The sequence below is a fragment of the Gossypium hirsutum genome, chromosome A08 (genome assembly GCF_007990345.1).
Source record: "Gossypium hirsutum isolate 1008001.06 chromosome A08, Gossypium_hirsutum_v2.1, whole genome shotgun sequence".
NCBI classification, from domain to species: domain Eukaryota; kingdom Viridiplantae; phylum Streptophyta; class Magnoliopsida; order Malvales; family Malvaceae; genus Gossypium; species Gossypium hirsutum.
In genome coordinates this window covers 124,686,495-124,699,296 of record NC_053431.1, presented here as the reverse complement: position 1 = coordinate 124,699,296, position 12,802 = coordinate 124,686,495, and the positions used below count along the sequence as shown (strand labels likewise).

At 32.3% G+C, this 12,802-nt stretch overlaps 3 protein-coding genes across 8 annotated transcripts; 1 reads left to right on the top strand and 2 right to left on the bottom strand.

The window, feature by feature from the left end:
• Window positions 1-466: 466 nt before the first annotated feature.
• On the bottom strand, window positions 467-4,150 carry LOC107928246 (uncharacterized). 4 transcript variants are annotated; one of them, XR_001692581.2, is made up of 7 exons: window positions 3,979-4,150; window positions 3,118-3,218; window positions 2,930-3,007; window positions 2,740-2,811; window positions 2,558-2,655; window positions 865-1,509; window positions 467-773 (listed from the first exon to the last, which is right to left on the bottom strand). XR_001692581.2 is itself a non-coding variant. In XM_016859430.2 (6 exons), the coding sequence occupies exons 1-6, from the start codon at window positions 4,000-4,002 to the stop codon at window positions 926-928; spliced, it is 957 nt and encodes a 318-aa protein (XP_016714919.2). In that variant the 5' UTR covers window positions 4,003-4,150; the 3' UTR covers window positions 467-925. The 4 variants fall into 4 exon arrangements, 2 of the variants coding, with proteins under 2 accessions (XP_016714919.2, XP_040931135.1); XR_001692583.2 differs by lacking the exon at window positions 3,979-4,150 and having other exon boundaries at window positions 2,930-3,002; window positions 3,118-3,224; XM_016859430.2 differs by having other exon boundaries at window positions 467-1,509.
• Window positions 4,151-5,469: 1,319 nt separating this feature from the next.
• LOC107928397 (uncharacterized) lies at window positions 5,470-11,012 on the top strand. Of its 3 annotated transcripts, none has more exons than XM_016859617.2 (5): window positions 5,470-5,912; window positions 6,017-6,070; window positions 7,123-7,248; window positions 7,838-8,041; window positions 10,682-11,012. In XM_016859617.2, the coding sequence occupies exons 1-4, from the start codon at window positions 5,544-5,546 to the stop codon at window positions 8,015-8,017; spliced, it is 729 nt and encodes a 242-aa protein (XP_016715106.1). In that variant the 5' UTR covers window positions 5,470-5,543; the 3' UTR covers window positions 8,018-8,041; window positions 10,682-11,012. The 3 variants fall into 3 exon arrangements, with proteins under 3 accessions (XP_016715106.1, XP_016715104.1, XP_016715107.1); XM_016859618.2 differs by lacking the exon at window positions 10,682-11,012 and adding an exon at window positions 9,856-10,133 and having other exon boundaries at window positions 5,487-5,912; XM_016859615.2 differs by lacking the exon at window positions 10,682-11,012 and having other exon boundaries at window positions 5,479-5,912; window positions 7,838-8,200.
• Window positions 9,553-12,681, bottom strand: LOC107928396 (B3 domain-containing transcription factor VRN1). The gene is made up of 7 exons (XM_016859614.2): window positions 12,326-12,681; window positions 11,750-12,212; window positions 11,512-11,651; window positions 11,161-11,434; window positions 10,911-11,066; window positions 10,664-10,836; window positions 9,553-9,912 (listed from the first exon to the last, which is right to left on the bottom strand). Exons 1-7 carry the CDS (start codon window positions 12,398-12,400, stop codon window positions 9,658-9,660), a joined length of 1,536 nt encoding a protein of 511 aa, XP_016715103.1. The 5' UTR covers window positions 12,401-12,681; the 3' UTR covers window positions 9,553-9,657.
• Window positions 12,682-12,802: the final 121 nt, after the last annotated feature.

Below are 12,802 nucleotides of genomic sequence, written 5' to 3'. Positions count from 1 at the left end.
ATGTTTAAATTAGGTTGAGTTCGGTTCGATTTGAACGGGGTTTTTGGATATTTTGAGTTGTCTATTATAATTTGATTCGGTTTTTAATTTTTTCATGTTAATTTTATTTTGACAAAATCAATTTTGTTTTTATGATTTTGGACTTTATTTGATGAAGCTTCAAAATTTTTTAATAAATATTTCTAAAACTAATAATTTTCGAACTAAATAAAAAATAATCAATTAACTCTTAAAAAACATTTTTATATAAAATTTGTTTTATTTTAATTTTATTTTCATTATCTTAAATATAAAATATTTGTTTTTACATCATAAAAAATTAGATTAATTATAAAATAAATAAATAAAATCAGCTAATAGGGTTATAACAATAACCAAAACCATGCAATCACGAGAAAAATAGCTAAAATATGAACTGAAAACAACATGAAAAGAAAATGAATATACAAAAATGACAAAATCTATATCATGCAAATTATTAGTACCTCAAAAATTATATAAATATAAAATACCTACAAGATTATGACACAAGAAAATACACAAACAAATGCACAATTGTCATATCTACTCCTATAAATCATTCTTCACCGTACCTATCTCTCAAGCAAGAATCATAACACAATACAGATATCTTACATGGGAGAAAAATACTCTTTTGCACCTGCAAATATGACTCACTCCCCGCAAAAACTTAGATGTGTCTTCTGTTCCATGAAAACCAAAGCTCGAAACTCGGGTTAGATGCAAACCCGTTTTCCAGAATTTCATCAGTCCTAAGTGGAAATACTTAGAAGACGTTAATGTCACCAATTACAAATTACGAAAAAACGCAAGCAAGCAGCAATCAAGCTAAACTCACATTACCTGTTTCCTCCTCAAATGGAGCTCTATCTTTAAACCGATAGGAAAAACCATAATAGCTCATCTACTGTGTTGTCTTCCTTTCACTACTTCTCGAATCCTTAGCCGAGCGCAAACCTAAAGCATTAGCAAACATTCGCTTTGCAGCTCCTAGATGTTCTTCTTTCGAGTACTCTTTGTTAACTCTATTTCGACTTCTACCTGGTATACTAGCATTGGTTGGTCGCTTTTCGGTTTGTTCATCAGAAGCATTCCTCTCACAAACTACCGAAGTATTATGTTTACTTGTGTTGCTATATGCTTTACTACATGCATCCACCGGTTTCCTCTGTTCAAGAAAAGCATCCTGATGAGTTTCTGTTCTCGAATTATTATCAACTTTATCTGTATCATGAACGCTTGGTTCATCAGTTTTCCCTAGGTCTTTCAAATCCCGGGCACTATTGTCTAGATTGCATAAGTTAATTCTTTGGCCTAAAGCATGTGCAATCATTCGACGAGCTACAATAGGAACAGTTCGTGGCTTATGCTTAACAGGTTCTCGAACCTCTCCAACATCCATTGCAAAAATCCGTTCTCGAGCAGCTAAGTAAGCTGCTTCTCTTTCCTCAAGACTAAGCTCAAAAGAAGGCAAGTTTTTCTCCATTACTGAAAAACAAAAAGGTTACCTTTAGATATTAACGGCCAGGTTCAACACCTTCATATTATTAGATAATCAATGTAGAGAAAAATCACTAACATATGCAGACAAAAAAATTTAGAATAATAAGTAACAAAATCGAAAGAAAAAAGCTACTCGTTCCTGTTGGCATCAAATACAGATCAAGATAAAGGATCTCTTAAATCCTGGAGAGACCTCTAAATAATTAAACATCTTCAGAAAATCGTTGAGTAACGCGTGTTACTTATTGTAATTTCTAGCGATTACAAAAATAATGATAAGAAAGACAAACTAAAAACTAGCCAACACAACTTGACATAAAATGGATAAATAAATAGTGTGTTCCAGCCATTGGAGATAATCCAAAGAGAACCAAATTTCATAAACAAAAGAGACAAAGAACAAACTGATATTTTATTAAGGTAATTAGTTTTGTTTTGCTAGATATGCTCTTCAAAATCTACTCCTTTTTCCTTGGAGCACACAATGACAAAAAATTGTACTTAATGACTGAAAAAATATTGGTATGCATATTGCAAGAAAGGGCACCGACTCCCTTGTTTTGGAAAGTGAATAATAGAGGACATTGAAATGGTGGGATAGATGTATCCTTCCCAAACCCATCATAGTCCCCCATTTTTTAAACCCTCCAACTTGGTAAGATCTTGGAATCCTTCCTCGTCCTTATTTCACTTTTCTTTGGTACATAAAAGGGGTATGAATATGATTGTAAAATAAACTTAAATGTGCCTCTTTCCTTCCATTCCATTTTTTAACCAAACAAGAGTGACAAGCTAATCCTCCCATTCCGTTCTCTCATCAATTTTCCCTATCTGTATTCCGTATAGTTCCAAATGGGAAAAGGCCCATAGTAACTTGTATGGAATGCTTAGTTGCTTACTAATCCTCTATAAGTAGCCAATGGAAAAGAGTGTAAAGAAAATAGATATTCTCAGCTATACATGTTATTCTCATTTCTTATAAATTGCCAATGACTTCTTGCTTCAATAGGGAAATCATGAACATGAACTTCACCTGGTGTAGTTCCTTCTCTTGTTAATATATGGTGACATGCTGTGAGAGACTGAGGCTCATCACACTGCCATAGTATATCACTAACAAGAATGGAAGGTCTGCAAGACAAAATGCTGCCAGGTCATGAGCACCGCTATAACTAAATTTTCCAAAAACCAATGATAAGCAAACAAATTCTGTACATTGATGTCTCTGGGCATCGTTGCAAAATCAAATGCCGATCGTCTCCTTCACCAATTGATTCATGAGCAAATCTAGCCAATTTAACAAAACATCAATACTAAAAGCTAACTAATAAAGCTCTACAGCTCCAAATTCGATTTAACTGATATTGCATTTTATCAGCCTATCTAGTAAAAAAAAGAGAAGTACCCAAATATATCTGCAAGACGATGCAGGAGAAGCCGATTGTATGAATTCATAGGTTCCAACTCTAGGATCCCATCTGTGCTGCAATCCAACACTTTTTTCATTCATAATGATCATAATTGAATGAGACTTGTACATTGAATGAACTTCCTACAATTTTGTTGTGTTGGGATGTGAGGTTATTCAGTTACCTTGTATCATCCTGAAGGAAATTCATAAAAGCCTCCTCCATTGACAGAACGAGATGCTTGCAAGGAAGATTGTCCTTAACTAGAAACGCCAGTTCCTCCACCTGCATCTCAGTATTAGTCCACCAAAAATTTACTTTTGGAAAACCCCCAAAAGCAAATGGTATATATAATTTCTATGCAACTTTTAAGAATTAACTTTGATATAGCAATTATTCAGTAAAATAAGCAGATTTTTCAGTTTTTGAGCACAAAAAATCAACAATGATGGTAAATAATAATTACCCAGAAAGCGAAAACGGATGGTTATCAAGTGCTTCAAGCCTTAAAGTATTTAGACACAATTCGATGAAAAACAAAAAAAATTAACTTTTGAGACAGCACAATGTATCGGTTTACTAATTCAATTATTCAGTAAGTAATTGACTTCGAACAATAACTAGATAAACAGAATTCTCAGTTTTGAACACTAAAAATCAATAATTATGAGTAAATAATAATTACTCAGAAAGCGAAAATTGATGATTATCAAGTGCTTCAAGCCTAAACTATTTATACATAATTCGATGAAGAACAAAAATTCAACTAAGAGATAGCAAAATATATAATTTTACTCATTCAATTATTCAGTAAATAACTGACTTCAAACAATAAGTACAAGAACAAAATTTTCAGTTTTGCACACTAAAAATCAATGATTATGGGTGAATAATAATTACCCAGAAAGCGAATATTGATGATTATCGACTGCTTCAAACGAATTTATGTTCCAATTAAGCCAAAAAGAAAACACCTCAACTACTTACACATAATTCCAGAAATTTTTTTTAAAAAAAAAAGACAGTTTAAGAGGAAGAAATTTACCATTGCGAACTGGGTAACGCTCATGTTTGGTTAAGAAAATTAAAAAATTTATAAGATAAACAGGTTCAGAAAATTCAGGGCGGGAAGAGAGAGAGAAAAAATAGAGATAAACAGGGGAAATTGTTCAAAGATCCGCGAGACTGTGTTTGTTATGTCGTTTTTTATTTATTTATTTTCAATTTTCTTTTAATTTTTTTGGATAATTTATACAGTACGCATTTGAAAGTTGACGGACCGATAATGGTTCAAAAAATATCTTGAAATTAATAAAAATTAAAAATTTAGAAAAAAGAACAACAGTTAAATAGATTAAATCAGTTTGATATAATTTTTTTATTTTAAATTTTATGAATTTTTAATTATTTATTTAATTATTATTAGTTCGTTAATCAAACCGATTGAATCGAGAATCAATAATCTAACTTGTTCAATTATTTTATTATTAAAATACTGAACATGACACTAAAATTATACCATATAAACAATTAAAAAATTATATAAATTTTTAAATTTTTAAGTGATAATGTGGCACAATCTCATAGTGTTAACTCATTACACTCTATATTTTACAAGTTTAAAAACCAAAATAGACTTAATTGTTAAGTTCAAGTGCTAAAGTAGACCAAAAATTATATTATCCCCTTTAATACAGGTACTAAAATTAATCAAATTACTAAGTTTAGAGTCAAAATTACATTATCTTTTTTTATAGAATAACTATTACTAGGCATAATCTTTCTACCCTTAAATTGCATCTTACTAATTATTGTAATAACTATTTTATCAATTAAATTAAGGCTTAATTGACATTCTTTGAAATGATAGATTAACTTAATTGGAGTTTAGATTTTTTATATATTTTCTTTCAGGTTAAATTTGGGTTCAAATCATTTTCGACTACAATTATTTTGAGTTTAAAGTTATTTTCAATCAATTACATATGATGAGACTTGAATATTTATAATATAAAAAATATTTTGAAACATTACAAATATCAAATTCAAGTCTTACTGTACATAACTGTGACATATGCTTCTTCAATCACATTATGCCCATATGCTATATGAATTTTGTTCGATTCTTTTTACTTCTTAATTTATTGTACTTTATATTAATTTGATTCTACACTGTAATTGCTCGGGTATGTATTTGTATTTGTGGATGTATTCTATTACCACATAATTGTAGTAATAAATCTTTTATTTAAAAAAAATAGTAAATAAGTTTAATTGATATACTTAAAACATTATTCCATGCATTACTTTTAATATGATTTAACCAACCAAACGTTTTTTTTTTGTTTTTTTTTATAAATATAACAAAAAAATTTATTAGCAACAAAAATGATCTAATTTATAAATTAATAAATCTTATGAAAATACTTTGTTAAATAAACAAATTTGATAGGAAATATAAAAGAAGATATAATTAATTAATAAATAGTTTTATTAAAATACTTTGTTAAATAAATAATCCAATAACAAATATAAAATATAATTTTATATGATAATGAATATAAAAATGGAAAGCCAGAAAAACAGAAAAAGAATCTGAAATTCTAAGTGATGTCTACAGCTCGGCCGTCGACGGCATGGCATTCGATGACGCTTCAGCGACGGCCTCCGCTTCCTCAGCGGCGGCGTCCTTTAGTAGTCCAATCCTTTAGGCGGAGCGACTTCGACACCTTCGCTCGCCGCGTGGCCTCCGGCGAGGCCTTGAAGGACGCTTGGCGAACGGCCAACGACCGCTTCGAGCAATTCGTCTTCGAAGCTAAAAAAACCGCTGAACGGTTAAACCGCCAGTACTCCGTTTCCCCCCGACTCTCCTCCGTCGTTCAATCCGCCACTGACCGTGCTCGTGAGCTCGACCGGGAGCTCGAGATTGGTATCCGTTGGCGAACATTTACGATGGATTTTCGTAGGAATTGGCCTAGGGTTCGTGTTTTATTTTATTTCTTGGTCTAGAATTGAACTTCTTTTATTCATTTGGAATTTTTATACTAACATTTTGTTTGAGGATTTTTTGGATATGGTTGCAGTACAGGAAGCAGCTGAATGATTTCTTAGAAACTCCATTAGGAAGAAGTTTTGCTGTAAGTAAGATTAGGCCAAATATCAATTTTACTTATTTTCTTGAGTTATTTTTGTAGGCTCCATTTCTTTGTTACTTGTTGCTCCTAAAAGAACTCCAATAATGCAAAAGAAATAGCGAACTTCAAAATTATGTACTAATTTGATAAAAAGAATTGTGTAATTTGCTATTATACAAGGATTAATCCAAAGATTGTTCTTTAATTTGAAGTAAAGTCATGCATTTTTATTTCCATGAAAGTTGTATCCTTAAATGTTTGATCTTTCAAAATGTTCAGTGCATTTTATATCCAAGAAATCTAGAAAGCATAGCCAAAAGAAAAAAATTTCTGCAGAGCATTTATGATAACTAAACCATATGTTCATCCACCCCCCTTTTGTTTTTGGTTTAACAGTGATTCTAGCATGAAAGAAATATGATGTTAACATGGGTTGTAGTGAGGAAAAACTCCTTAAAAGTTCAAGGGGTTTGATTTGCAATACTCGATATCATGTTTTCATTATCTCTTATGAATTAAAGAGGATGAACAACTTATGTCTATTAAGCAGTGGATATCTGACATCATTGTCATTGGGTTTTAAGATTGCTTGTATTCAAGTTGAGCTTTATGCCTACTGTAAGTCTGGTTTTGGTTGAATAGTTAATATGTCCAAGTTGCTAGTTGCCTTCATTTTGGAATCCATGGGATATTCATATTATTCTTATTTGTTGTTTTGGGCCTAAATGTAAGGTGAGTGTTATGTGGTCTTACATGTCATGTCACTTGTGCACAAGTTTGTATAGGTGGCCTTGGATTTGAGTTAGGTTCTGTGTATATTAATCTGTTCTAGGTAATATGCTTATGACTCTCATTTCTCATTCCCCAAATCTTTCTCCTATAACTTTAATCTTTTAAAGGTGTTTTGCTTCAGTGCGGAGAAAATGAGAGTGAATTTCTTTTGAAATTCTTAACCTTGGATAGGATCTGGATATATTGTATTGTGTGCTTTGGTGATTAGTTATAGTTCGTTTGCTACCTCATTTCATGATAGAGTTTTTTTCATCCATCTGCAGATGATTTTCTTCCTCTGGTTTGCATTATCCGGTTGGCTTTTTCGATTCTTAATATTTGCCATGTGGATACTACCATTTGCTGGGCCTCTTCTCATCGGGACTATTGCCAATAGTCTTGTTATTAAGGTATCAGCTATCACTTATTGCTATAATATGGCACAGATAAATGCAAGATAAAAGCGATGACTTTCTGTAACATATGTGATTCGTTGTAAAATTTGTTTATTTTTCATTGCTTTTCATCCCCGTAAAAGGTGACACTACGTAGTGTCTATCCGTAACATATGGAACAATAGGATTAAACTCAAAGTCTAGTCTTCCATTTATTGTACTTGCTATTCTGATGATTACAGTTAAAGTAGCTCCTTCTTAAACTATATCTTTTACGATTACAGTTAAATTAGATTGCAACTTCTTGCATGTTATGCTAGTGAGTTCTTCAAGTATAGGATGATTTTGGGGCATAAGATAGTGCTAGTTTTACTAGAATGGTGTATTGTATTTGCGTAGATTTTTTGACTTTGTATATGGTCTGAAAAGGGAATTTGATTGCAGAAGCAAACTAGGGTGCATTTATTCACGATACCATTCCAAATATTTTTTAAAACCTGCTTCATTGCAGAATTTTGTTCATTATATTCAACCAATTTTATTTTACCAATAAAACATAGTTTAAAATGACAAACTGACCTTTTTTATGATAAAAATCGGACAGGGTGCTTGTCCAGCTTGTAGGAAACAGTTTGCTGGTTATAAAAACCAAACGATACACTGTGCAAGCTGTGGAAACATTGTATGGCAACCAGAAGGAGACTTCTTTGGCAGACGTAGTAGGCGCACCGGTTCAAAAAAGTCCGAACCAGAAATTATCGATGTCGAGTTTGAGGAGAAATGACAAGATGGTCTTGGAAATATACAGGTATGATTCTCGCCTTGCCATAGTCCAATGAGTCTGAACACCTCCCTCCCCCTTTTTCCTAATCTCGAAAAACAGTTTTTACTCCATTTGCCATCAGTGTCTGTACTGTATATTTTGTAGTTCTGAGTTTTTCCTGATGATAGAAAATGTTTCATTTCATAGCATTTAGCAATTAGTTTGAACTTTGATGTGAGGCTTAGATGATGAAATTTCTGTTCGATGTTGGACAAAAATTATGATTAATTTGTAACTTTTTAAAAATAAAATCTATATAGAATTGAATAAAATCTTCAAATCACTTATCTAGAAAAAAAAATCAAATCATTTGAACTATTTTTCAATTTTTTTTTAATTTATACAAAGTTTAGAAAAAAAATTATTTTTTGGGATGATTCTCAAAATATACATAAATTTTGTGTAATGTTATATAAGAAATTTGATTTGCTGTCTGTATGTACAAATGATTTATTTTTTGAGAGAAATTTGTATTTTGATTGAATTTTACAAACTGTGCCACTTTAAGTTTTAAGTTGAGAAACAAATAAACAATTTTAAATAAATTTTATGTGGAGAAAAACAAAAAAGAAATGTTTAAAATACTTGAATGGATTAAAGGATATAATCAAGTTAAGTTGCTTTCTCTTTTTTTTTTTTTTAATCTTTTAGTGGAAGGATTATGTTTTAATTAAAAAATTAATTATATTTATGTTGAGAAAATATAATTATTTGTATATTTAGTAGGTAAGCATAAAATAATACCATATGGATAACGGTATTAGTCATAGTCATATGAAATTTATATTAATTTAAGATTTATGCCTATTATCATTTATATTAATTGTTCAAAAGGATTCAATACCCTATCTAATGTAACAATGTCACTCAATACTATATTAAAATTTTAATATTTTAATATACAGTATGTCATCACTTAATTTATTATTGAGCTTAAAATTTTCAAATAATCTTTTTGTATAATAGATGACCCTTTTTTTACTCTTTCAAACTTTATAAGCAAAAATTAACACAGATGAACTTATTGAAGGTTTTTCCAACAAATTTATGAAAAAAAAAATTAATATAAGACATCTGTAATTTGTTTTCAAGAAAATGAAGTTATTTGATGCGTATAATTTCCCTTTATTGTCTTATTTTTGTTTATTGTATAATTTTCCTTTTAATAAAATAAGAAAATTATGATATTGACATTATTATAGTGAACTAGTTTTCTAATGGTATTTAAATTCGACTAGACTAATTGATCGAATTGGAAACTATTGGAAACTAATCAAGGTATCAATCCAAAGAAAGGGTTAAGATTGATTAACTTGTAAAATCACTCAAAATCAGGCAAAAAAAAAAAAACCTGTTGAACTGATTTTTTCTATTTTTTAGTTGTAAAATTTTTATGCTTGAATTGAGCATCAGTAATATGACCGGTTTGACCGTCAATCCTGCCATTTACGCGCTAAATCAGCTAGCAAATTCAAGCAAGAAGAGAAGGCATAAACTTTGAGACATCTACTGCGTCATACAAATTTTTATACAAACAAAACTAACTTACATTACTGAGTCACAAAACGAGTCACATATTCATGGTGAATCTTAGCAGATGTTCAACCAAGAGTTAAACCATCTCTGAAAATGGAGACTTCGAAAACAATATTTGTTTTCTTGATCATCTTAAACACACAAACGTCTCCAACTTTGAGCTTATTTCCCTGTACAAATGCCCGCCAGCCGATGCTAAATCGGCCTGCTCTGTCTGAGCAAATAATCATCCTTACACGCCATGATTTATGCTTATATTTAAGGGTCACATCTTCCGGAATTTGCTCCATGTGTTCGTCGCAAAAGCGTTCTGGGATGCTCTGCATAAGGTTGATGATGCTTAGATAGTGAACAAAAAAGAAAGAAAACCGAGATTGATGCACCATTGATGCAATGTTGTATGCGAGTTTTTTAGATTGATGGCTGATTCTTGCTTCATAAGTAAATAGTTTACGTTGATATGATCGAAAATGTCCATTCGATGTTTGGAGATTTAACTGATGGCATTGAAGCTAATAAACTGTCAGTTTTTTAGATTTAATGCTGATTCTTGCTTCCAAAGTAAATAGTATTTGTTGATATGATTGAAATGTTCAAATTTTCGAGATTTAACTGACAGCAGGCATCGAAGCTAGGTTGTATGCTACTTTCTTAGATCGATGTCTGATGGTTTCTTGTTTCCCAAGTAAATAGCAGATGCTAATATGATCAAAATGTTTGATATTTTAAGATTCAACTGACTGCATGCACCGAAGCTAAGCTGTATGCGAGTTTTTCTGATTCATGGTTGATTGATGCTTGCTTGTTTAGCAAGTAAGAGATGTTGATGTGATCGAAATGTTCGATATTTCGAGAATCAACTGATTGCAGGCATTGAAGCCAAGTTGTATGCTGGTTTCTTAGATTGATGTCTGATTGTTTCTTGCTTCCCAAGTAAATAGTAGATGTTTATATGATCGTAACATTCGATATTTCAAGATTCAAAGGACTACATGCATTGAAGCTAAGTTTTATGTTCCTTTTTATCTTTATGAAGCTAAATATGCAAATTTACGGGAATAAGATCTTTACCGGAAACCCTCTCTGCAGAAAATTTGTTGTGATAATGACTTTGAACAACGGATGAGCCGACCTGAGTTTGCTTACTCTTTCAAGAGCTCTAGCAATGGCAGTTCCTTTCCTTGGAAGCCTTTGAATAGCTCGCCGGGCTGAAGTCTTATTCTGCATCGCCTCATCGAACTTTCCTGCAGGTAAGAACATTAGGTGCAATTTTGATTCAACAGCACTCCGGAAATTTCTTCGATTTCTTATGACTTACCATCTCCGTTCTTAATTTTTCTTCTCGGAACATGAGATTCTTTGTTCCTCTTTGAATATCTAATCGTTTCATTTTCACTAGAATGATCATATTCAGTCTGAATCCGAGCATTCAATTCCCTCTTGTGCCGACCATGACCTATTTTACTCCCACGAGCTGACCCGCGGATCAGCCATCGTAAAAACATACATAGATGTCACTAAATCATACAAATCTTTAACTTAGTGATGCTTGTAGGTATTGTACGTACTGCTAGTATGGCGATCATTTGAATCTTCGGGGTTCCGGAAAACAGTAACCCTAAATGATATTTCGGGTCCCTCTAGCAGTTCAAAGGCGCAAGAGTCGCCTACTCGTAAATCATTGTCGATTGCAAATGCCTTCCAACCACGGCCAAAGCTTGTGCAATGATATTTATTGTATACTTTGAGATGAATAGGCCAAGTTCTCCCGTCTCGATCTTTAAGGACAACATCGGCTTCCTTCCAAGTGAAATAAGTTCTCGCGAACGTAAATGGAACATTCTGCAATTATTAGCTCGAAACGATTTCATTCAATTGATACTCAATATGTAATGCCAATGCGTCAAGGTAGAGCTTACAGCACGAAATGCGGTAATGTACGATGGCTGTATATTAACTACAAAGAATGGCTTTTCCGATCCAAAATGGTTAGCTGACGATGCCGATGATCTCTGGGCAGCAGACGTGCCTCCACCAGCTTGTTCCGGACCGATTTTACCTGTCGAGTAACATCAAATTCGAAAGAATAGTGAACAAAATCTGAGCTCAAAAAGAACATATTAAATCAGTAAATTTATATCATCATATATACTATACTTCCATCTCTGCTTGACATTCGAAACTCCGATTTTTTCGCATTCGTAGCGCCCTGCATTCTTGTTCTCTTACGAGGCGAAGAACGTGTTTTCTCCGTTGTTTTCCGGGATCGCGATACGTTGTTGACTATTTCAACCACATCCTCACTCCCGACTTCTTCCACGTCCGGTATTTGGAGCTCCACCTCATGGTTATCGATACCGTTCGGGTATTCGATTTCCAGTGTAGTCTGATCAAATATCATGAACACGTAAAACCGCGAATGACCTTCGTATCTAAAGATCAATAGGTTCCCATACTTCAAAGAGAAATAATCCGCGAAGTCTTTCCAACCATTAGCTAACCAAATCTCACCATCACATTTCATCAACTCTACTTTCCATTCTGGCCCCGTCGGAGCTTTAACGATTACAGTATTCGATAGATCGTCTCCGTATAAACTAACGAACCTTTTCGGCAAGGGCTGCAACAAATTTAGAAAATTCAGAAAAAAAATGCAGAGAAATTAGAATTAGCAGAAAAAACCAAAGCAGAAACAAAGAAGCCCAAGAAGCAAAGAAGAGGAAGGGTTATTACAAGCTTTTGAGTTTGAGAAAGAATAATCCTGAAAAAATGAAGTGCTTTTGGATGATTCATGGATGAAGTAAACATTTTTCTTTTCTTAAAATCAATGGAAGTGAGAGAGATTGAAGAAGAAAAGCTCTATTATGCCCTTATATTTATTGTGATTACATTTACAAATTCTGACAAGAGATTTAATCATATGAGATTATGTTCACTGCTGCAAGAAACACATCTAATGAGGATAATTTGTTCTCTTGACTTGTTTGACCAGCTCATGGTTTTGTAACACTTTTTTTTACCCAATTTTCTTAAATGAAATTTGTCCCCAAAATAACTTATGTAAGTTGAATGGGTTTTGGATATTTCATAAATGAGCTGTAATTAATCATGTTTAGAATTATCTGTCTGGGTTGGTTAGAAAAGTGAGAAGGTTTGAATAAGAATATAAATTTGAAAAAAAAATTTAGCTAAAAATTAAGACTTGTTTAG

Coding starts and splice junctions, on each gene's coding strand:
- LOC107928396 (XM_016859614.2), bottom strand. CDS start 12,400: ATGTTTACTTCATCCATGAATCATCCAAAAGCACTTCATTTTTTCAGG. Junction 12,213..12,325: donor TTTCTCAAACTCAAAAGCTT/GTAATAACCCTT, acceptor AATTTGTTGCAG/CCCTTGCCGAAAAGGTTCGT. Junction 11,435..11,511: donor ACATTACCGCATTTCGTGCT/GTAAGCTCTACC, acceptor TAATAATTGCAG/AATGTTCCATTTACGTTCGC.
- LOC107928397 (XM_016859617.2), top strand. CDS start 5,544: ATGTCTACAGCTCGGCCGTCGACGGCATGGCATTCGATGACGCTTCAG. Junction 5,913..6,016: donor TTCGTAGGAATTGGCCTAGG/GTTCGTGTTTTA, acceptor ATATGGTTGCAG/TACAGGAAGCAGCTGAATGA. Junction 7,249..7,837: donor CCAATAGTCTTGTTATTAAG/GTATCAGCTATC, acceptor AAAATCGGACAG/GGTGCTTGTCCAGCTTGTAG.
- LOC107928246 (XM_016859430.2), bottom strand. CDS start 4,002: ATGAGCGTTACCCAGTTCGCAATG. Junction 3,219..3,978: donor GCGTTACCCAGTTCGCAATG/GTAAATTTCTTC, acceptor ACTGAGATGCAG/GTGGAGGAACTGGCGTTTCT. Junction 2,812..2,929: donor CGTCTTGCAGATATATTTGG/GTACTTCTCTTT, acceptor TAAATTGGCTAG/ATTTGCTCATGAATCAATTG.